The sequence below is a fragment of the Vitis riparia genome, chromosome 8, assembly GCF_004353265.1.
Source record: "Vitis riparia cultivar Riparia Gloire de Montpellier isolate 1030 chromosome 8, EGFV_Vit.rip_1.0, whole genome shotgun sequence".
Taxonomy (NCBI): domain Eukaryota; kingdom Viridiplantae; phylum Streptophyta; class Magnoliopsida; order Vitales; family Vitaceae; genus Vitis; species Vitis riparia.
This window is the reverse complement of record NC_048438.1, coordinates 16,577,552-16,602,056: the sequence shown is the minus strand read 5'-3', so window position 1 is coordinate 16,602,056 and position 24,505 is coordinate 16,577,552. Positions and strand designations below refer to the sequence as shown.

Genomic DNA, 24,505 nt, shown 5'->3' with positions numbered 1-24,505 from the left:
ACCTTCAATAAAATTCTTAATATTATGACTCCTATTTTATTTCCTTCTCACTAGCCTGAAAAAATTATTAGGCTGCCAATCGATCCTTTTAAGAGAGAGGATCTGTCAAAATATTTCCAAAGAGTTTCTATGTGTATTGTGTGTGGGTCCTTTGGGTATCAACTTGGGAGCCCAGAAATTTGATGACCAAATTGCATGGTGGTTGTGGGCGGTGAATGTAATATAATATATAAAGCAAATTAAATCTCTTCACTTTCAAAAGAAAAAGAAGATACGAAATCTTGACATGAAAAAGATATAGATTGATTCCTTTTATGAGCACCTTGGATGAATAAGAATATCAAATTATGAATTCAAAATGCTAACGTAAATATTTTTTATTATTATTATTTGAGTGTTTGGTGGAAATTAATATTTGAAATGCAACAGTAGCTCCATCGATGGTGGTGGGACTGTCAAAAGTAGTGCGGCATGTGAATCGGCATTGCACGTATGCAACAACTCCCACCGGAGCAACAACCCTAATAAATATACTCTTCGGTGTCTTGAAGCTGCTAAATAAGGCAAATGGCAAGATGGAGGAACCAACAGATCTGAAAACTCACGTAGTCACATCAGGTAATACAAAATATGATATTAGTTACGTGATTATCGGCATTACGATTACTGAAAAAAATGAAAATGACCTCCAGCAGGACCAGGACCAGGACCACCACTCCTCACAGTTATCTACCATACACGATGCATCCTCTTAGGATCTCTCGTTATCATTGGGCCCAATGAAGTGGACGGTCCAGTGATGTGCCAATACACCAGTGCAGTGCCGACACGGCTAACTACCAGATGGGGCGGGGCGTCGTGTCATTGTGTCTTTTGCGTTACGCGTGTCTCCAACATCACAAAAGTTTTCCATATTTATCCATGTCTATGTCATGTGTTGTTAAAACCGAAATGTTTGCTTGGCCCAAATAATTTTGGGAGAGTGGTCCAGTTGGGAAGGTGAGGATTTAAGGTTTCAGCTCTATTCCACCCAAATATCACTTCTCATGCACTACCCCCCTGCATCATCATTACAACACAATCTCTATAAAAAAAAAAAATTGTGGTTTTAAGAAAGAGAAATGAAATTATGGATGGATAAGGAATTTACAGGATTCCATACAGGAACAACAGATAAAGCAGTTCACATTCCATTTTTGGTTCTTTATCTACACCCCCATGCACAGCTGATGATCAAAGTTCAACATGGCATCTCTTACCATTCCAAATCCCCAACTTAATTCAAACACCCTTACCACGTACATTAAATTCTCAAACACCACAAAGAAAATGACGTGCTATCTACATGACCCTACCGAAGAATGGTGTGATAAATGGAATGCCACAAAATACCTCATTTATCGACCATCAGCTGAAGTGAAGGAATCTGCAAATCCAGTTGGCCTTGCTGGGATACTCCCCTTGCTATCCTCTAGGTCCAAGTAGCTGAAGTCCTTTCCTTCTGCTTCTTGCCATCCCTTCACCATCTGGTTCAGGGGAAGGCTGTAATCAATACCAGAATACTCCTCTGTGTCATCATCAAATGGCTTCCATTTCTCAACAAGAGGGGCCAGTACGTTCACTGCATGGCCCATTTCAGGTCGTTGGGTCGGCTCTCTCGCTGTGCAGTGCCCAGCCAGTTCTGCGATAGTGGAGATGCTCTCTAATGTTTCTTCTTTCTTGTCAAGGACTGGATCTATGGCAGCCATCAACTTCTCCTTGTTAGATTTTATGTGCCAGAACCATGCCGCCAAGTATTGGCTTTCCTCAGGCCTGTCTTCATCTAGTGCCATCAATCCAGTCAATAGCTCCATTAACACAACCCCAAAACTGAAGACATCCACTTTAGTTGTGATTTTTCCTGTCACTGAACAATCAGCATTCAATGTCTTGAGTTAGTTAGTCCAATATTTTACATGCAACTAATGGGAAGGGGCTAAAAATGTGTGGTACTCTGGCATACAGCATAAACATCTCAGACATTTCAGACATACTGATGAATTACATGATTTCCTAGCTAAGAGATGTAAATCAAGATTTGAAATCTCATTTTCGGCATGAAAACCGTCAACCTGCTCAAAATTGAAACTCTGCTCCAAATTTCAAACCTCTCTTTGAAAATTTTATCAAGCAACAAAAAGTTTCACAGACAACCAAGGTTTGTTGGAATATTGAAATGACTTAAAATCAAATAAGTTTTGAAGTTTCATCAAGGTTCCATCTCATATATCAAATCTTAAAACAGATACTTCAGCATTTTGTCTATGAGAAGGTGGCTAACTCTAGAAATCCTAGTATCTGACCACTAGAGAATGATTGCACAAATCCTTTCCAGGAATTCTTATAACTTACATGTGTGTAGTGCATCAAGAATTCATGAAGCTATAATCAGTGTTAGTCTCAAAATTCAAGGCAATGCAGATTAAAAAAGTACTTAAAATAGAATGCTTACCGGCGTATTCTGGTGCTAAGTATCCAAATGTCCCAGCAAGCTTGGTCACCACAGACTTCTCCCCATCAGGGGCGAGTTTCACCAATCCAAAATCTGAAACTTTCGCCCTGTAATCATCACCAAGCAAGATATTTGAAGATTTAAGATCTCTGTGTATGAAGGTTTGATGAGCCAGAGTATGAAGATATTCCATCCCTCTAGCAACATCCAGAGCAATGTTTAGCCTTCTCTTCCAAGATAGAGGCTCCAATTTATGGCTCTTCCAATGGAAAAGGTGCTTGCTGAGAGCCCCTTGAGGCATGTATTCGTATACCAGAATCCTCTCATTTCCTTCAACAGAGTACCCCAAAAGAGATACCAAATGACGGTGCCGGACCTTTGAAAGAACTGCAATTTCAGCCTGAAATTCATCCAAAGCTTTGCTGCTAATGATGCCTGCCTCCATTCTTTTCACTGCTATTTTTGTTCCATCATCCAGTTCTCCCTTATAAACAACACCAAAACCTCCACTTCCAAGCACATTTTCCGGGGCAAAGTTCTTGGTTACATTTCGAAGAACTTGAACAGATATGACCAAATTTCCAGCCTCAATGACATGAGATTCACCTGTCCCACTACTATTTCTGCTTCCAGAACAAGCCCCCAGTGTGGAAACACTTCCATTGCTGCTATTGGCCACTACAATCTTAACCATATTTTCTGAGTCAGACGGATCTCTTGGGTGAATCACAAGGGAACTAGGAGCCTGGTTGGTATTTTTCCTCTTCTTACAGTAATAAATAGAAAGAGGAGCAACCAGAAAAAGAAGAAGTGCAAAACTCGCAAGAGGGACTACAATTACAACTAACTTGGGCCCTTTGGAATTTTTATTTTTGGTTGGTTCTTCAGACGAATCACTGGTGCCAGAATTTGATCCCATGGTTGGTGAAGCTGAGCCAGAGGATGATTGTGAACCTCCAGATGACTGGCTGTTTCCTGGCGTAGTAGACTGATTACTGCTTAATAGAGGATTGCCATATAGGAGAAGTTTTACTGTTTTGCTGAAGTTTGGAAATGGAGGGGAAATGTTATTGCCACTCAAATCCAAATATGTCAGAGATTTCAAGCTAGTCCAATTAGTGGGAACCTGACCTGTTATATTGTTGGATGGAAGTCTAATTTGAGAAAGAGACTCTAGGTTTGCAAGAGAAGGGCTCAAGGTACCATTAAAACCAAACTTAGGCAAATTTATGATGGAAACCTTTTGGTCGGCGCAGGACAATCCCAACCATGGCCCTTCACAGGGGTCATTACCAGACCAGGAAGAAACAAGGTGGTTAGGATAATTCAAACCACCAAGGAACTCCAAGAGGACCATTACTTCCTTGGCACAAGGAACTCCCGGTTTAGATTGACATAATAGGTTTGAATCATAGGACACATTGACAGCTTTGAAATTTGGAATTGGACCCATCAACTGATTATTATTCAAATCCAAACTGTTAAGCTCCAAACTTGCCAAGCTATCAGGAATTAACCCCACCAGTTGGTTGCTGTTGAGATTAAGATCCTTCAAAGAAGTTAAATCTCCAATGTTCTCAGGAATTGGCCCACTGAACTTGTTCCCATGAAGCCACAGTGTGGTAAGAGATAACATTGTTGCCACCACATCAATAGGACCTGTCATCTGACCCCCTTTCTGATTATTCAACCAAAGAATTTCCAAATTGGAGTCCTTAAAACTAGCTGGAATTCCACCGGAAATTGTATTCATTGACAGTTTTAATACTGCCAACGACGACATGTTCCCCAAAAATTCCGGCAAAGGACCAACCAAATTGCTATTTACCAACGTCAAATTTCTCAGCTGAGCTGAATTTTGCAACTGAGACGGGAGGGACCATCCAGTAGTGACATTCAAATTATTGTTATCCAGTTCTAGAACCTCTAAATTGACGAGACCATCGAAAAAATCAGATGGTATGGAATCAAATTCATTGAAATCGAAATAAGCGTACCGCAGTTCCGATAAGCCGCTGAGTGATGGCAATTGGCCACTGAATTGGTTCCTCTGAAGGCCAAGACTTGTGAGCATGGAGAGCTGGTTGAGGTTCTGAGGCAGAGGACCCTTCAAGCCCAGGTTCTGAACCTGAATCTGAGAAACCCTTGAACCACTGCAGAAGACGTGATCCCAGCGTGGGATACCGCATGGGTCATCACCATTTTCAGGCCAGTTCAAGAGCTCTGGATTCTTCAACCCTTTTCTGAACTGGTTCAGAATTGCAAGGTCATTTGGGTCTGTTGCAGTAAAAACCACAGCAACAAGAGAGAAAAGCACTCCAAAAACAAGCTTTGTCTGGTCAGCTTCCATGGCAGATCTGTGACGCTTCACCATACTTGATCAGAACCATTGAAAAGCCCAAGTACTAGGCTACTAGCACTACAGAAAACCTCACTCCACCTCCAATGCCCCTTCCTCCAAATACCCACCTCAAAACTACTCCCATGAACAAGTGAGAAAACCCACAACTCAGAGCCCAACGCCACCTCAAAAGAATGATGAGGCACCAGAGGCTTCTTCTCACTAGCGGTACAAAATCGCATAAAATAACAAAACCCCTCAAACTTCAGCTCCAAGCTATGAGTAGCACCGTGAAAGGTGGATCTCTGATGAGAAATACTCAACCCAGAAGACAAACACTGGAAAAATTTTCCCCGATGAGACTTAAATGAAATTTATCTCTGCACCCTCTTCAATTTCCTGGAACTATATATTCCTTCATATCTCACCTCACATCCAGCACCAGTGCTGTCCTCACTCACACATCCTCCCCTCTCTCTCTCTCATCACTAACTAGAAGGGTATCATTGTCTTTTCATCCATCCTGGTTCCATGATCGATGGGGCTCCCCATATTACAATATTTATTCATTTATTCATTTATTCCATATATAAATAAATAATGAATGAATTTCATAATCTTGAAATTAGTCTTGAGTGGGAAGTTTCTTGGCTTCATGTGGAAATCAGTGACCTGGTTTTTGTTTCTGTCTGATGGAACCTGTCATTCCATTTTCAAGGGATTACTGTAAATTTTAATATTATTTGATGACCCACTTTTGTTTTGTGCGATTAACCTAGACCCATCCTTGAATTTCATGTCCCTCTCCTTATATTCCGTAATTGAAATTTAAATCATATTCTTATAATTATATTTTTATTTAATTTAATTTATCATTTTCTGCCGCCAATTGTTACTTATCGAGCTACTTGAAAACTCCCGTGAGCATTATTATTGGAGTAGGGAGATGTGTGACCCATCTGTCCTTACTGATTTTATCCTCTTTTTCATTGCATCATTGACGCAACATGTAGGGCATCCATCAACCCCCATGCCCTCTAAATTATTTTTCTTTCAATTGCCTAATAATAATTCATAATTTTATTACATAAGCCATTTTCTTAATAAATTTTTCTTAATATAAATGTTGCATTATCATGACCCTAGCATGACAAAACACTTTTGGAATCAATCATAATTTATTAAATTTAAGGTTGATAATGGGAGAGATTCGAGTAATCTTATTTAAGTTTGATTAATTTTTTTAAAAATTTTAATTATATTATAAATAATATATATATATATATATATATATATATATATATATTAAATTTTATAACCCTCAAGGTTAAGCAAAATTGAAATATATCTTAAATTTATTTATTTTTATTTTAAATTTATTTTAATATTATAAAATGAAGTGGATACTCGAAAAAAAAAACTCATTTTTACTATCATTGTTTAAATTTTATTAAATAATGAGTGATTAATCCACGTTTACTATCATTTGATAAATAATATGTTACGTGTAACCCTTTAATTTTTATTTTTTATTTTATCTTTTTTGAAAATATATTAGGATTATGAAATGGCAAAGAGGTAAATAAAAGTAAGAGGAGGGGGACGTTGGGAGGAGTGATGCGAAAGTAGCGGCTGTTTGGGGGGCATGAAGACTGTTCGCGCACTCATCCCCACTAGCTTAACTTACGCATCTCCAATTTAAAATTAAGGGTATTCTATCCCCTTCATTCTTTTTATTTTTATTTTTATTTTTTATTACTTAATTCCCAATCCATTATCATCCATGCGCATCTTTTATTATTTATTTATTTATTTATATAATAATTAAATTACAATAATATTTTTATTTTCGTTGAAGTCCATGGTGAGATCCATTATAGTCGTCTTTCAACCTTGTTTTTTATAAGGTATTTGATTAAATTAGGTCAAGATAAGGATGTTTGGTAAATGGATTTAATGGTTTAAAATAATTTAGTGGTTGAATTTATATTCATTTTTTATTTTTTAAAAAATATAATTTTAGATTTAAATAAAAATAAATGATTTATTTTTACTTAATATCTAAAATTATTTTTAACGTTAAATTATAATATTAAATTATTTTAATAATTTTAAAATTAAGGAGAGGAGTAAAATGAAACATTGAGAGGTTTTAATCCTAATTTTACTAAATTTAATTTGCTACCATTTTAGGTCCTTTGCAATCCCTTTCGTAGACATCAAAAGAACCTCAAATAGAATCCATACCCCTCCGCTTGGTAAGAAACAATGGTGGAGGTAAAAAGGCTAAAAGCAAGAGAAGCTGAGGAGTCTGTCCGGGAATAAGTGGAAATGCGGTCGAAGTAGCATTGACTAGGTATCTTGGATTGTGAATAAGTGGCATGAGAAGGGAGCCTTTCTTTCTTAAAGTTCTTTATGGTTTGAATTGCTTTTGCAAAGACGGTTAATATGTCTCTCTATGCTTTCCGCGTTTTTTTTTTCTTTTTCTTTTTTTTTTTCTTTTTTTTACAAGATTACAATTGTTTTAAGGTTTTTTAGGATATGGTACGTGCAAATAGGAATAATAAAAGCAAATTACACTATTATAGAACATGTTAGAAATATGAGGTTAATCCAACCTATGATAATCACCTTAGAGAGGGAGGTGAATAGGGTGATGGTCTCTTTTCGTAAATTTAAACTATGTGAATGAAGAGACAATTATATGCAAGTATATAATAAGTAATATAAATATAATTGCATATAAGTTAAAAGAGTAGGGAAGAGAGAATGTAAATACAAGAGTTTATAGTGGTTCGGCACAACCCGGCCTACATCCACTCTTCTCTAACTTCAATCCTAAGCTTGAGGTTCCACTAAAATCAAGGCTTCCAAACCAAGCCTTCAAACTATACAATTGGATTATGGTTTCAATTCACCCTTTTGAACTTTTGACTCCAAGCACCCTTTACACTTCTTAAAAGATATCCCACTTTTGAACAACTTCCTCTTAAGGATTTACAAATAAAAGATCTCACAAAAATCCTAACACAAGAACTTTAAGCTCAATTGATACAAGAAAACTAGGATTGAAAGGTGCACAAAAGATATGCAAGTTCTAGAACAACGGTATACTCAAAAACACTCTTCCAAGGCTCAGATATATTTAATAAAGGGTTGGGAAGGTTAAGCTATTTAAACAATGAAGATTAGAGTCTTTTTATAGAAGAGAAAAGTCAAACTACCCGTTTGGGGGTTCGACCGATCGAGTTAAGAGTCGACCGGTTGACTAGGCGTTAGCATTAAATGTTTGACAGGTGACCGTTAGCCTTAACCGGACCTCGACTGGGAAGAGAATTACCTCGATTGGGAAGAGAATTACCTTGACTGGGAAGAGAAAGCCATTGGGAGAGAAAGAAAAACTTTTTGACCTCCCTCGATCAGACGAGCACAATCGGTCCATCGGTTGAACCGGTTGAGCCATTTTTTGGCTCAACACCCAACCTTTTTCGACTTAAAACCTTTTAAAACAAGTTTGAAGAATATTTAACATAAAGTTTTAGTTGAAAACATGAAATCATCCAATTCTTAAGATATTTAAAATAATATTACTCTTTGATGATTTTGGTGCATAAATAAATAGTGAAATGCATGAAAGTTCTAGTGCACCAACAACCTTACAAAGAGATCTTATAAAGCTTGGGTCTTGAAAAACTCTTCTCTTTAAGGTGGTCTTCTTCTTCATGATTTCTCTTTGACTTGATTTGTCTTTGTGATTGCCACTTTGAAAATCGTCTTGCCTAATCACACTTGAAATATAATCATTAGTTCTAAACCTTATTTTGTTATCATCAAAATAAAAAATAACTAAACCTTGATTTCACATAACACAATCCAAGCATATTAATATATGAAACCTAAGTATTGAAGCATTCCAAAAATTACTTGAGTATTGGGTAAGGTGTTTGTTGAATAAAAAAATAAAAAAATAAAATCCTAACATTATTATTTCAATACAAAAATATTAATTATTACAATAAAATTTAATTATATATTTGATTTTTGAAAATTTTGAGAGTAAATAATAACAAATATATATTATTCAAACTAAATTTTTATATAAAATTAAATAATTTAAAAAAATTATAGGCTATGTTTGGTTCCCATAAAATTTGAGGGGAAATGCAAAAGAAATAAAATATAAAGGAAAAGTAGAAAGAAAAAAAAAGAAGAAAAATAAAAAATAGATTAAAAGTTGATAAATTATTATTTTTGTTCCTTCAAACTTATTTTATTTATTTTAACTCATCAATATAAAGATTAAATAATTTAAAAATATATAAGTTTTTATTTAGTTTTAATTATATTTTATTTTTCTTTTATATTTTTCATAGGACAACCAAATATGAAAAAATCATTTTCCTTTATATTTTTTTTTATTTCCTTAGTATTTTCCGCGACCAAACATAACCTAACTATTATTCATTATATCTGATTTTACTTTATATTTTTCATAATAAAAAAAAAATTAACATACTTTTAATTTTTTGCCACCTTCCCGAAACTAAATATAAGATTATAGTAGTGGGATAAAATTAAAATAGACAATAATCTATTGACTATTCTTATTAGAAAGATTGCTTAGGTTGAGAATTAAAAAAAGTAAAAGGAAAAATGAGGTAACGTGTTAATTAATCGATTAACATGTTGATTAGTATAAGGCTTGTAAAAGTAAAAGCATTAGGTAAAGTTGATATGTCGGCAAAGAAAAATCCTTACTCACACCCACCCACTTTATTGCATGTGCGTGAATAATTTTGTTCTTCGCTACCTGATTTAGACTTAAGAATTAAGATGAGTCCAAAGTCTCTTTCTGGTCAAACAAGCTCATTTTCTTGGTATCCGTCCCCTGAGACCATTAAAAATCATATTTTAAAGCTTCAATATAGGCCATATAGCTACCCATGAGAATCCTTTCAGGGGGGGAAGAAAAATCAATCCAGTCTTTCAGTAAATATGAATTTTCTCGGGAACTATTTTTGGTCCAGTCAATAAGGAAATTATTTTCTCGAGAAATGGACAAGCGTACTTGAATATTTTTCTTTAAGTACTACCAACCCTGCAGACAAAACCTACTTAAACAGGCATATTCTATTGTTTTGTGCATTGGACGTATTGAATGGAACATCAAAATCAAACCTTCCATATGTATTAGCATTATACATCCCTGTTCCAGAAGGTGACGCGTATGAATCTGTTTCTTGTGATTTTTTAATTTATTGTCAATTGATTCCTCAGATTTGGTAAGCTGTGGCGGTGCAAAGTGGGCTTTTTGGCTGAGGGGAGACAAAATGGGCACCCCTATCTTATAGTTGGCCTTTTTATGGTAGCGAGAGTGGAAATTGGAAAAAGTCGTGGCCCCTCCCTTCACTTTCACAATGCTCTTTTAATAAAAATAAAAAAAATACATCATATAGGTTTAGTGGCTTTATCATATGATTTGATTTGCAATTATTTCTTCTAATATTCACGATCATATATGAATTGATTACTGATATCGAGTTGAGTCGTTATGTTTCATCCACATCAACTTTTTAGTTCTCTTAGTCGATGTGGGAAATACCTTTATTTTCTTCTTTCAAGCTCGATGACAAGTCATTTTGTTTCGTATCTTTGGTATCATTTATTTGTATTAAATTAAGCACCCAATTGATGCAAGGAGGAATTATAAATGACCCCACTATCCTTTTTCTGCTATTCTCTTTATTGTGTGAAATGGGTATCTGCCCATTCCGTTTAAATTCCGATGGGGTATGGGGGAAAGGATATCTCCCATGACAATGTGGCCTGCAATTTCCAAAATTTCAAGAATTTTCAACTTAATTCTCATTTCCCCCACATGGATTCTTCTGGTTTTGGATTCCATCCCATAACAAAGTGGAATAGTAACACAAATATTCGACCGAAGAGAGAATCTCAACAAAGTTTTACTGAGACAGCAACACCCATTAGGGCCAATGGGCCATTACATCAAGAAAAGAAAGCATGCATGTGAGGCAAGATTCCTTGCTAACCAAGCCCACAAGTCCTTTTGTTAATTATTGAAGAGATAAGTCTCATCCACATTCTGTTTTTTTCTAAACACAGACACATGCAATTTGAAGCCGCTGGAAAGTATGGCTGGGGACCTGGGACAGGCTGCTTCAATAAGCCAGCAAACACACCCACACTACCCTTCTGTGTTTTTGTATTTGTGTTGGAGATGTATCCAGACTGAATGAACATCCATTCATTCATATTGCTACTTATTATTGATTTCAAAATCCCAATCAGTTAGGCTTGTTTGATAAATGTTTTTAAAAATGATATTTTGTTATTCAAAATATAAAACGTTTAATTAAAAAAAAATAGAAAAGGAGTTTTTTATTATTAAATTTTTTGAAAATAAAGTGTTTTTAAATAACATATTTTAATTATTTTTACTTATTTTTTAAAAAATGTTTTCAAAAATGCTTATATAAATACTATATATAAAAATTATTTTTAATACATATTTAGAAATATTAAAAACAAATCAAAAACTTTTAAAATTTTCAAAGAAGTTTTTATTTCATGGGACACAAAACAACAAATTTCAAAAACTGACTTTTATAGAACTGTTTTAAAAATACTTTTCAAAGGATAGTCTCATTCTCTTGAATGAGACACTAGCCCTTTTTCAGTGGCAAACCATTTATACAAAATTAAACAGTTTGAATTTGACACCATACCACTATTGCCACTGGGCTCAATCCACAGTGACTTCTCGAAAAGGAGTTCAGTACGTCCAAGTCCAGATTGAGATGGCTTGATGAGATATGCTTTACACTCCAACCCCTGAGGGATGGAGGTGTCCAACCAGGCCCAGAGGGTTGAGCTGTGGGCTAAATAATTACAATAACTCCATCTGGTTTAGCAAAATCAGACTCTGGGAAATGGAGCTAGAGAAGGAAAGTCACTGTTGCATTTGAGGCGATTATACAATTCTCCTATGGAGAATGGCTTGATTTTCAGGAGGATTCTTTGTGGGGAATCACTGACAAATCTCATTTATAGAAGAATAGGATTGGACTAGCAGACTGCAAACTGGGACTATTGAAAGTTGCACCTATTAAAAGCAGAAAAAACAGTGCATTTTTAAGCTCTATAACCCCAATCATTATTCCAATGTCCCACCAAAAGATGCCTAGTGGTTAAAGTTTGAGATCCGAAGCATGTATCTAGAGGCTATGCCTATCTAGAACTGAACATATAGGACACATGTAGCATATAAACACAAAGAATCCAATCCAGCCCACATTTAGAACTGACGTCAATTAGATTGACATCTCTAGACCCAGAAAAATGGCAGCAGCAATATGGTGGCTGGATAACCAGAAAAATGCTGCACCACTCACTATCAAACAAATTCAAAGCGCATGAGTAGCTTTACAGAGTTGTATTTCTCCCCTTTTTGATTGTGAAGGGGTACAGCCCTGATTCCTGTTCTCAACTCCGACACAGGAAGACATGTTTGGCCTCCAAAATCATCCTTCTCAGACATGTCATATTCATGAACTTCAATTCGAAGCAATGCTAGCTCGGGAACGGTCAAGGGGAACTCAAACTCCTCATTCCAGGTTGGTGTCCAGTCGTCCTCTACTGCCCTTGTTTTCTTCATCACTGAATCAGCTGGGACCCCGGCTATTCCAACCTGCAAATATCGGTAATTTACAGCACATCTGTTCTTTTTGAGTCCCAATATAATAATATCATGGTCTCTAGAGATATAGAAAGACTGAAACAACTAGTTGCATAGGCAAATTTAGCAGTAATGGAAAGCAGCAAACTAAATATCAACTTAATTTTAGCTGGAAAACCTTGTGATGATCATACCCTTGTATAGAAGTCTGGTGGGGAATATATATCAAAGTGTGTGTGATGGAAATCCAAGTGCCACCCCTCTCCCATGTATACTTTAACCTGTTAGGTAACATCAAAGCTACAGCTGATTAAATTCAACAGGACAGGGAGAACAAACGATCAAATATGACTAAAAGTTTAGGCAATATTACACTCACTTTCAAAGTTGCCTTCACTGGTAAATTTGCTTTTGGATCAAAGACCTTGTCGTGGGGACCAACCTTCAGCAAAAGATCTGGTTTTTTCACATAGCCACACCCACCATTGGCTCTGAACATTCCTTGCATCAACCAAAGTGGCCTGTCGTATCCCTGTTATTGGAACATATCAATTCAGTACATTTATATGCATATACTTCCTCCCAATCTAAAATTATAGGAAACAGAACATAGAATTGAAGGGGACATGGACAATGTTGAAAAAGAATCTTTTCAATGTATCATGCATCACTGGTGCTTAATATTCTTTCAGAAACTTCAAATCCTCGTTTAATTGGGAGTCTCTGTGTTTTGGGAGTCAACATTTTGGTGAACGGACTTTAAAGTCATGGTAATATGAATTCTTTTAGAAGCTTCTGTTGGTTGAATTTGAATTCAAACCCCAGATGCATGTTGATAGAACCAGCCCAATTGGTTCTTGAAAATAGTTAGCCAATTCGTTTCTTTTGAAAATGATTAGCCAGTAATGACCACATGATGTGGAGATGCTGTCAATAAGAGCAAGGAGAAAATATCTTACCAGCAACCACCTATTATATTGTCTCAATAGTTGGCTTTCTTTAATGGTTACCTGGGATATGAAAGCAGCTGTGCTAATCACAGAGACTACAAAAGTGAAAGTGCCAAAACCTCAAGAGGTACTGACTCAACAATTAAAAACTCCTGATAACTAGTCTGCAAAGACACCTTAATTCATTCCCCTTTCAAACCATTTTATACTTGAAAGAGAAGATAAAAATGTTATTATTGAGCAGTGGTGAAATAATGCATAGTAAGATAAGCATAGCAGAAATATAATGTTTATACAGCTCAACAAAACAGGCTTGAATTTTGAGATACTAATCAGGAATCGACAGTTTGAACGATAAGTAACCTTAGGAGGTATATAAAGATGGACTGAGTGTGGGAACTGAAGAAATAAGAAATCCAAACCTGCATATTAAATGCAACCATCTGAGCTCCATGCATCCACCCAATTAGTGGATTGTAGTTTGATGAGTCTACCCGCATGACTTTTGGAAAGACCCTCAGCAAATTCCTCTGGGTAAATCTATAGCAAGCCAATCACCAAATCAAAAACTAGCGAAGATTGATCGACTAGCCAGTGGTTAGGAAGTAAAAACATGCAATAGTTACTAACAAGCTTGATCTTGTTTGGTTTAAACATTTTATGAATCCAACAAGAAACAGATGGAAGAAGATACTGAAGACACCTCTGAGTTAAATTTAAATTTTCTTGTTATCAATGAGAACCAACATATTATTGCAGAAATATCTGCACAACAGAAGCATAAATGTTTTCTGTTTTTAGGCAGAGTATATGTATCAGCTTCCATGAATCAATTCCACTTCTGACTAAAATCTAGCCTAAGTTGATTTCAAAATCTTATATTCTAATACTATCTACTTAGTGCTAGATATTTAATGATAATGAAGTTTAAGACCTTGTGCATGGTGAGAAATGCCCATGCTATAGCAAGTCACAACAATATAGGAAACAAAGACATTCATAAAGTCTCATTAAAACAAGCTTGTGGAAAATCTTAGACAGATAACCTGATAATATCTTGCCCATGAGTTATGATTGCCTTTTCAAGCTCTTGCTCACTTAAGCTAAGGCGTCCAACTTTATCAGGGTGCACCCTTATCCACTCTTTTATTCCACCCTTTTGCTTCCCAGCTTGAATTGCGATTAATCGCCTATATTCAGGAGCAGCACTCTGCTGCAACTTGTGATCCCAATCCTCCATATCTTCCTCATTGATGTCTTCTCCTTCCTCTGGTTCATCCTTTTTGCAAATGATCATTCAGAAATTAAAGCATGGCACTATGTTTACTAAATTTATATTGTGCAACAAAATTAATTCCCAGGAAGTACCTTATCAAAGGGTTCAAGTTCGTCTTTAAGATCTGAGATTTCCTTTCCCCAGGTTTTATCCTCAGAAGGATACTTAGCCTTCTGTGAGTCACTATCCTTCTTCTTAGCACTCTTTGTTGCCTTCTGTGAGCCATTGTCCTTCTTCTTTATACTCGCGGTTTCCTTCTGTGGGCCTTCATCCTTATCCTTGATCTTTGTTTCAAGATATTCTTTTGGTGGCTTGGTTGAGATGATAATCTGCCTCTTCAATGATTCTGGGGAAGGGAGCTCTGCTAAGCATTCTGATTCAGGGGAAAAGAGCAAATCTCCAAATATTTGAGTGGCCATCTAGAAATCAGTTTACTTTCAGTCACAGAGATGGAAAATTTTAGAAACATACCCACATTTCAATTTCATAATGGAAAGTACTGTCAACTCACCTCAGCCACTTTAGCCTGAAGATCTGGAGTAAGGTGGTCTTCTAGAGTTATTATAACAGGATATTCAGATGCCACAAAAGCATATTTCTTGATAGATATCAAGCATTTGCTGAGTTTCACCGGGGTTGTTAATGTCCTACATGTTTGACCAAAAAAGATCTTTACAATTATAGAGTAGGAAACAAAAATCTTAAATATAATTTCACTGCCAAAATGAGCTAATACAATACAATTATGAGATATGCTGATCAATTTTGTAAGCTTGTATTAGATCATTATTGTCAAATGTGAAATACATTGATTTGGCTATATTGTAATGCATGAGAACACAATACCTTCCATGAAGGACATCGATATCATCCTTAGTGGAATTTGGCCACATATCCAGTTCAATAACTCTTACACCACACTGCAGTGAATTTATGACAGGAACATCGCTGCAGATACTACTGAGTTGGTTCCCAGTTAGATAGGAATTGTGGCCTGTATATATGAAATAGTGGGACAATGGAGCATTCATGTCATGGTGCACCTGAAATGGAAGAGATGAGCTCCCACATAATTTTATCACAAAGTGGCATTGGAATCAAGATAGCATAATAAAGAACTCTGAAATCAGAATCAAATTAGACCTAATGTAAGTAACACTTGTCATTCTCGTAACCTCTCCTCTTGTGTAGTTGGAATGTGGCCACCTTGTACAAGCTTTTCTCTTGCATTCCTTTCAGAGTGAGAGGGGGGATTACTTTACTGTAGATCCCATGTCAAGGGAAGTGCACTTGATTAATTAAAGAGTTGGTAAAGTGTAAAGCATTCTCAAGAAAAACCAAGTACGCATAAAAACTTAGAAAACACTTTTAAAAAGTAGAAATCAAGAAGAGCTTGATAGATGATTTTTCAAAACATATTTATAAAATAAAACACTTTATCCATTCAAAGTACTTAAAATGGAAACACTGTCAAACACCCTTTTAAAATCCATTTGGCACCACATTTGGAAAGGACTACTATTATAAAAATTATTTTAAAAGAAAAATCAAGTTTTTTGTAAATTTAAAAAAACACTTTAAAAAATAAAAAATCGCTTCTAATGTTTCACGAAGAAGCACTATATGAGTGATTCTCCTAAAAACATTTAAAAAAAAAATAATTTATATCAAATTCAAGTAAAAAAAAAATATGGCAAAGATATACTTCTCTCCAACATGAATTTGTGTGGAGAAGGTCATGTTTTTAACCTTGAACTTTAACTTCCGGCCAACCGGCTAAATTTAGCAAAATGAATATAATAAAAAAGAGGTTTTAACTACAAAATATAAACTTTTTTTTAAAACCAAGTAAGAAGATATCATTAATAGGTAGTGTCATGTATGAATTTTCAAGTCTCAGGATCTCATTTATTTGTATCTTGTGTGAACCATGATGTTGTTTATTTGTTATTTGTACCTTGTAATTTAATCAATTCATTTATAGCCTCGTTCATTGGCCTGATTTCATCATACATGTTTAACTTCCGAATTTCTTGATAATACTGATACCCTAACATTTCCCTAAAAATGAAAGGGGATTAATGGTGGAAGAAGAAAAAGTGGGTTTGGTAGGCAGATGATGGCATGTAAAAGTAAAAACTAGGGTATTAGCAAAGAAAGCTGCAACCAGTTGGCAACACGAAAAGGGAAAAATCATCAAAAGGAAATAATGAAAACTAGTTTCTATCCATTTTAAGTAGCTTTGGCCTTCAACCTATCATACACCTTTCACTTTTTCCATCTCTGTATGTATGTATACATAAAAATGGTAATATAAGAAGACGAAATTACCGTATTATGAGGGGAGAGGGGGGGGTTAAGGTCATGACAGAGGTAGCGAAAGAAGGCTTCGAGGTTGAGGCCCTTGCGTAATTGGAAGATGGGTAGGTGTTTGAATTCATGGAGAGAATCCATAATGCCTTGCACGTCTTCCATGCTGGCTTCATCTTCTCCCTGAACTTCAATCAAGAATTTCTGCAGCTGCTCAAGGCTCATGACGCCTTCCTCCGAGTAATCATTGAATAGAGCCTTGATCTCGGAAGGAGCTTCTGCAACTTTAAGCTTGAACCCCCGACGGAAGCAGAAGCATACTCTGTAAGTTTGCTTCGACATGCTTGGCTCGCTTACACAGTGCAGACTGCAGACGAGATTACCAAGTAGTACTGAACTGATGATGCCACAGACGACACAACTTTTCTGTTTGACTTGTGTGAGAGAGAGATAGGAAACATGTTGCGTTGGCTCCATGGGAGAAGGAGAGACAAATCGATGGGCCCCATATCTCCCTAAAGGAATGACAAATTCGGCTGTTGGATCTTACGTTTGGTGAATTTCTTTATGACATGTAGTGCTAACTAATTCTTTTATTTATTATTTTATTCATCATCGTCATCGTTTTTAATATTCCACCTGAATCTGTTGACTATAAGATGTGAACTCATGCTCATCGTGATTAATGCATTAATATAATAGATCTGTTTGGAAGACTTCTCTCTCTTTGGTCGTTACCCAGATCAGTTTACATCTCTCAAATATGTTATTCAAGAACAGGTCAGAAACAATAAGGTATTTATCAAAGTGGTGGTCCTGTGGTGGAGTGATTAGAGCCGTGAATAGAGGGATGCGAAGGGGAATGACTCACTAACAGACCTCACCTCAAGTCTCATCTCACTTTCAGGATGCGCCAACCTCCCTCATCTTATTGCATAAGGGCGGCTGCCATTTTGATAAATATAGTTCAATTGCTGACTGAGAAGATCAATTTATTCCCCCGTCGTCCTAGTTACTGTTGGAGTAGTGCGTCTCATGGACCCCATTCTCCTTGTCGGTGGAAAGTAGTAACCGAATGGTTGAAGGATCTGGAGTACAGAGTACTGCAATCACTTTTTCTCAAGGAGTCTGGAATGTCGAATTTGATATAGACAGAAGAGGCTGGTAACAGGGACAGGTTCAAAGCTCAATCTTTTTGGGTAGGGCGGGTGCGGATTAGTGAAAATTAGTAATGAGTTGCATTGATGAAAGCCCCCTTTTCACACCAACCAGGGGACCATCGATCAGTTTTCTCCTTTCTCAAAATAAAACGAGGTCTCATGATTTGACGTATTGCGAGATGTCACATGCCTTGTAAGCCATTACTACATGGTTAAGAATTAAGATCAATCACTCTCCCATAATTAAGGCCATAACATCCCATTTCAACACGGCTCTACACTTTCAACTTGTTCTCATCCTGTCGTAAACCATTTAATTTTAATTTTCATTATATTAAAATAAATATAATATTATAAATTTTTATAATTTTTTTTATTTTACTCGTATTAAAAAAGTGACACGTAAGACCGATTAAGTCCAAAAAAGAAAAAACTAATTAACAAACAAAGGCTAAAATTAAATTTTCAAATTTGGCTTCCAACTTGGATGATGGAATGCATTGTTGCACTACAATCAGGCTAAAGATAAAAAATAGAAAGATCTGAATAAATTAGGCTGTCCCAACAGAAGAACCGGAAATGTATCCCATCAGAAAGGGATGACTCAAACTAAATCTGTTGACGGGGAAGGAAAGGAAGTTAAGGTGGTGGAATCACAGGTTCGATGCAAGAGAGAAAGGAGGGCAAAAAGGAAGAATATAAAAGGGAGAGAATGTGAAGATCTGGTTGAAGCGGGCAATGGGGGAGGTGGAGAAGCAGGTGAAGGAAAGGATTAAAGAGGTGAAGTCTGTAACCAAGCATGGATGGAAGGCCGTCGGCGCTTGGAAGAAAGGGTGGTACAAGCTCCGTCAAAGCCTTAACATTTAGGTTTACAAGCAACACCATAATGTAATGCTATGCTGGCATGCAATTCTCCCCCTCTTTTTCCCCTCAATTTATTCAGGTTCTTTTTGGTTTATTTTGTTGTATGTTGGTATGGAATTTTTCTGGAAATATATTTAGCTCAAAGAATGCAAATTAAGTTAGGAAAAACAAAAAAAAACAAAGGAAGTTGATTTTGATGTTTTTCCTACCTTCCCTCCTTATATAAAAAAAAAAAAAAACAAAAATTGATTGATTTGTATTTTGAAAATAATGATTTATATAATTTAATTATTATTAAATTTGTCTAACGTCTTTATAATTATAAAAAATAGTTTTGTATCCATCTTATTCTTTAAATTTGAACTTGTCAAAATCATGATTGAGAATCTTTATCTTGCAAAAAACCTCTCAAATAAGGAAGTAAGAAAAATAATTCAACTTAAAGTCCATGGATCCCAATACAAAATTTAGGAAAATATGTCCATCAATTGATATTTCCGGTTTTACTTATATTTTCCTGAATTTTCAATTTTTTCGCACTGATATTTAATCAATATTTTTGGATATTTAATCTATTTTTTGATTTTTTTTTCGATTATTAAATAAATTAATTCTAATAATTTTATTTTTATATCTGATTTAATTTATTACAAAAAACATAAAAACATAATTTTCTTAATAATTCTTTTTTATATAATTTATATATTTATTAAATATAAAAATTTTAAAAATATACATACATTATTATTTATTTGATATCATTGAATACATTTTAATTAAAATGGATTATAATTTTAATATTAAATATATTTTAAAATTAGACATGTTATCATAGTATCATTATAAAACAATATATAATGCAACTTAATAATAAATGTATAGTTATAAAATTTATATTTTTTTATCGATGTAGAAGATATTATTATCAAATATGACAAATTATATATATCAATTTTTTTATAAAAAAAAAATAACTTTAAAATATCTATTTTTACTTCTCATATAATTTTTTAAGTTTTTTTTTTTAATATTTTTAGAATTTTCATTAATTTTTATGTCACCGATATTTTGCATGGCCAATACATCTCCGATATATTCGTAAAATCAAAGTACAATATATTCATCATTATCAATATTTTCATTCTTGTGTTATATTACAAAAAATTGTTTTGAAATTAGATTTTTAATATTCTTTTATAAATATATCTTTTAATCCTTATTGTCTTTTCTCTTCAAGTGAATCAACATTGAACCAAACCCGGTAAATAAACAAATAAATAAAATAAGGTGTCATGTTATATATTTATGGAGTTTAATGTCAAAGTAGTGTTTTTGAAGAAAAAAATAATGGAAGTAGGCCATCTTAAAAAATACTTGTCAATTAGTCTTTCTCATAACATCTTCAGTCATGTGATTTTTTTTTTATATATATTTTGAGTGTATAAAACCATAATTACCAACTATGATTTTAAAATGAATAATTATAATAATAATAATAATAATAAAGTTTAATTTGATATTGTATGGACACATTATTTTGACAAATATTTTCATCATGAGATTAGATTGAATTTTTTTTTTTTTAGAAAAAAAATAACTTTGATTGGAAACTCTATATACGTGAGTATGTGTGCTATTTTCTATTTTAAATTAGAAAATAAAAGTACTGTTCATACGAATAGAACTTTTTGAAATTTATCTTAAAAATATAATGACTTTGAAAACGGTTTAAAATTTTAAGGATTAAAAAAAAAATTATTACCTAGAATTTATAATTTTTTATATGATTTTTAAAAATATAAGATAAGTTCATATTTTTTGTATATCATCTAGAAGTTAATATTAACTTATATTATATCATATTATCAAGAAGAGAGACAAAACTAGAGACACTAAAAATACTTGGTACAAATGAAACAATTCAAAAAATAATTAAAATAAATATTAATTTGATGATATATGATGTTAATGGAATCAGGAAGACATTTTATGAGCTAAAATAAGTAAACTTTGACTCGATTGACCACATATTTTTACCAATATTCTATATTAGATTAGCAAACGTCAATGTTGTACTAATAGAAAGTATAAGGAAACAAACATATGTCGATTGTTATTTCTCTCTTACCTTGATAGAATCATCTTTATAATAGGTCATTGACGAACATATAGATCAATAAATTGGTTTAGTCATGACTTAAGTAAAGAAATCAATGACTGATGGATACTTGGACAAACCAAGAGAACTTATAATTATACCTACAAGATCATTTTTCATAAATTCAAAATTTAGCCAAATGTTTTCAAAATGTATGAAATATCTTTCAATTTTTTTTTTTTAAGAAAGGGAGTCTTTTAAAAAATAAACCTTTTTTAATGAATAAAAAAATATTTTTTATTTACAAACTTCTATCAAATGATAATGGTGAAGTGGATGATATATTATATTTTATTTCTAGAAAAAAGTATGTTTTATGTCATATTTGCATTTGCTATTTTTTTTAATCCATCAAGTATCATAAATAACTTTAAAAAACAAAATAACATATATTTAAAAAAAAATGAAAAAGATTTGATAGATGAAAAAAATAAAAGTAATAGAAAAAAAAATCCTACAAGTGAAAAAAAATGTAATAGAGTGATACAATATAGATAATATAATTTCACAAATGAAAAATTAATGGTAATGAAAGAGATGATCTTAGATGGAAAATGTCTTGCAAATGTAATTTTATATTTTAATATGTAGTTTATTTTTTTTATGTTTTTTTAATTTATTTTCAAATATTATATAGTATAACGGTTGCAAGAAATCTATGGGCATGCTCGGAAATAATTTTGAAAACAATGATTAAAAATAGTTCTCAATTATTTTTTATTAGCTCAAGAGTTCTTTCAAGTACATTTTGATGATCATAAAACAAAGTTAAATGAACTAACATTTTCAATAAGTTAAATTTCAAGTTTTAAACAAGAAAATAAAAAGAAAAGACAATTTCGCTTAAAAAAATTAAAGGAAAGTGAAAATATGGATGCATGAAGACTCATCAAGTTTAGGAAAAATATTGTAAGATTAACCCTTTGGGTGCACTTAAAATATAAATATTTTTCATACATTATTTTATACTCAGATTAAAAACAAACGTAGATGTCCATATTTTATTTGAAACTTAGTTAATTTTAAAATTTTGTAGGTAAATCAAATTCAATTTAAGTTGCAAAGTTCCTTAAAGGTATTGCTTAAGTGTTGGGAAGTTATGGGATAATAAATGAAGGTTTTTTAGCCACTTTAGGTCAAATCAGTCTAAAGGGGACCTAAATTAGTTCAACTAGTTACCATTTTTTGGTTAAGGTTCGCACCAGACTCAAAATCTATTTTTCTTTCTTTTAAAAAGTTTGTATTCCCAATCGAAGCTTCACCTTTTTCAGATTAAGGTTTGGTTAAAGCCCTGTTGAGGGTCGGTTAAAACTCATAAAAGATTAACAATTACATGTAGTGCATTTAATGTTCAACAACTAATTCAGTTGAATTAAAGCTCAATCAATTGAGGTATTTTTCTATTGTTTTGGATGTCCAAGGTTGCCTTCTTATAAATCAAGAGTTTATGTTTGTTTATTGAGAAGATAACACATTCATTGAATTTTCTACTTACTCGTTTTTCTCTTTTAAAGCTCTCATTCTATTGTACATTGATTATTCACTTGCAGATCATCTCTAATTCACCCATCTGTGTTCATTTTAGTTTCCTCTGTATCAAGTTATCTTTAAGTTAGGTGAGTGTGCTTAATAATTCATTATTTGATAAAAGACTGATTGTTTAGAGCTTCAAGTTAGTTTTGAACTTGAAAAGATTTGTACATTATAGGTAAAGTTGTTGAATTAAAGTATAAAGTTTGAAAGCTTACTTTGAAAGATTTGAACTAGTGAAGCCCTTACTTAGAAAGAAAGTCAAGGAGAGTGAACAAAGGTGGGAGTTATCGAACCACCATAAAATTGTATTTGCATCTCTCTATTTCTCTTTATTTATTTTTATTAATTTATTTATTGTTTAGTTCAATTAGTTTTTGAAAAAGTTTTATTAACTCAATTCACTCTCATTTTTTGTGTTTTGTTTAAGTTAATCAGTTTTGTTTCACAATTTTTAAAGTAAAATTTAGTTTAGAATCTTAAATATGAAAATAGTACTTTTAACTTACTCTATATCTACTAGGCGTGATAAAGTTGTTGAAATGAGTCATGAACAAAACTTATTTGTGTCGGCTAACTTCTCATATCCTTTAATTGTTGATTTTAATCCAAGCATTTTCAGGTGATGCATTCGAATGGTTTTAGGATGATGACCATGTTTTGAAGGGATGAGGGTGGTTGAATATTAGCTTTTTCCTTTTAGGTAAAAGTTTTCAAAATATTCCCTATATTTTTAATTATTACTAAGAATACTTCACAAAAACCAACTAAAAATACATAAAATTTATTTAGAAACTGCAACTTGTTTTTAAAGCAAATTTTTGACAAATTGGTTTTGATCAAAGTTTATGAAATATTTTTTTTTAAATTTAAAAATTATATTTTGTTTCAAAGACAAGATAACTAATTTTAAGATAAATTTCAAATAAGATCTTAATTTTATTTACTAAATGTGTCGTCCAACCTATCTTTTTTATTTTCTTCCTCACCTTTTCTCTTTTATTACCTTTAATATAAGGTGGGTATGACAAAACTTATTAAATATATTTCCCCCAATTAAGTCATATTTAATGTTAGGTTATTTTTCTATTGAGGAATTCTTTTATCCCACTTGATAAAATATTCTAGCTAAATAGGAATTTTCCATATTTCTCTAAAGATTTTCTTTCATATTTTTTAATATATAATTTCTTTATAAAAATTTGAAATCATTTATTTACTCATCAATTAATTTAAAGCTTTAATTGTATTTTTAAAGTATTGAATTTCATTTTTTATATTTCTTTAATATAATATTTATTTTTATAAAGAATTTCAAATTATTTATTATTTATTATCAATATATATACCAAGTGTTTTATGCTTTTTTTTTTCTATATAAAAAATAACTTTAATCAATATGCCTATTTTCCTTTATATAAAAATACCATGAATTAATATACCAAATAACTTATTTATATTTTTTTCTATTAGAATATATATATATTAAAAAATTTTGTATTATTGTTGTAAGTAATTAATTTTTCATCTATAATTTATTATTACAATATTCTCTTTCTATATTTTATTTACATTTTTCTTCTTTATATATATATATATATATATACATATTTTGTTATGTTTTCTTATCTATTAGGACTTACCTATTATTATGTATGTTTTGTAATTAAGTAATTAGTTATTTATATAAAATATTCTCATATAATAACAAATTATTTATTATTTC

The 24,505-nt window shown here is 33.0% G+C and overlaps 2 protein-coding genes across 3 annotated transcripts; both read right to left on the bottom strand.

Annotated features, from left to right (window-relative positions):
- Positions 1–576: 576 nt before the first annotated feature.
- Positions 577–5,292, bottom strand: LOC117920241 (receptor protein kinase TMK1-like). 2 transcript variants are annotated; one of them, XM_034837665.1, is made up of 3 exons: positions 2,492–5,292; positions 1,393–1,906; positions 577–1,059 (listed from the first exon to the last, which is right to left on the bottom strand). In XM_034837665.1, exons 1-2 carry the CDS (start codon positions 4,863–4,865, stop codon positions 1,398–1,400), a joined length of 2,883 nt encoding a protein of 960 aa, XP_034693556.1. In that variant the 5' UTR covers positions 4,866–5,292; the 3' UTR covers positions 577–1,059; positions 1,393–1,397. The 2 variants fall into 2 exon arrangements, with proteins under 2 accessions (XP_034693556.1, XP_034693555.1); XM_034837664.1 differs by lacking the exon at positions 577–1,059 and having other exon boundaries at positions 1,104–1,906; positions 2,492–5,291.
- A 6,500-nt stretch (positions 5,293–11,792) lies between these two features.
- On the bottom strand, positions 11,793–17,488 carry LOC117919773 (phosphoinositide phospholipase C 2-like). The gene is made up of 9 exons (XM_034837020.1): positions 17,089–17,488; positions 15,604–15,800; positions 15,269–15,404; positions 14,850–15,176; positions 14,528–14,760; positions 13,904–14,021; positions 12,911–13,063; positions 12,726–12,812; positions 11,793–12,543 (listed from the first exon to the last, which is right to left on the bottom strand). Exons 1-9 carry the CDS (start codon positions 17,407–17,409, stop codon positions 12,250–12,252), a joined length of 1,866 nt encoding a protein of 621 aa, XP_034692911.1. The 5' UTR covers positions 17,410–17,488; the 3' UTR covers positions 11,793–12,249.
- Between the last annotated feature and the right edge of the window lie 7,017 nt (positions 17,489–24,505).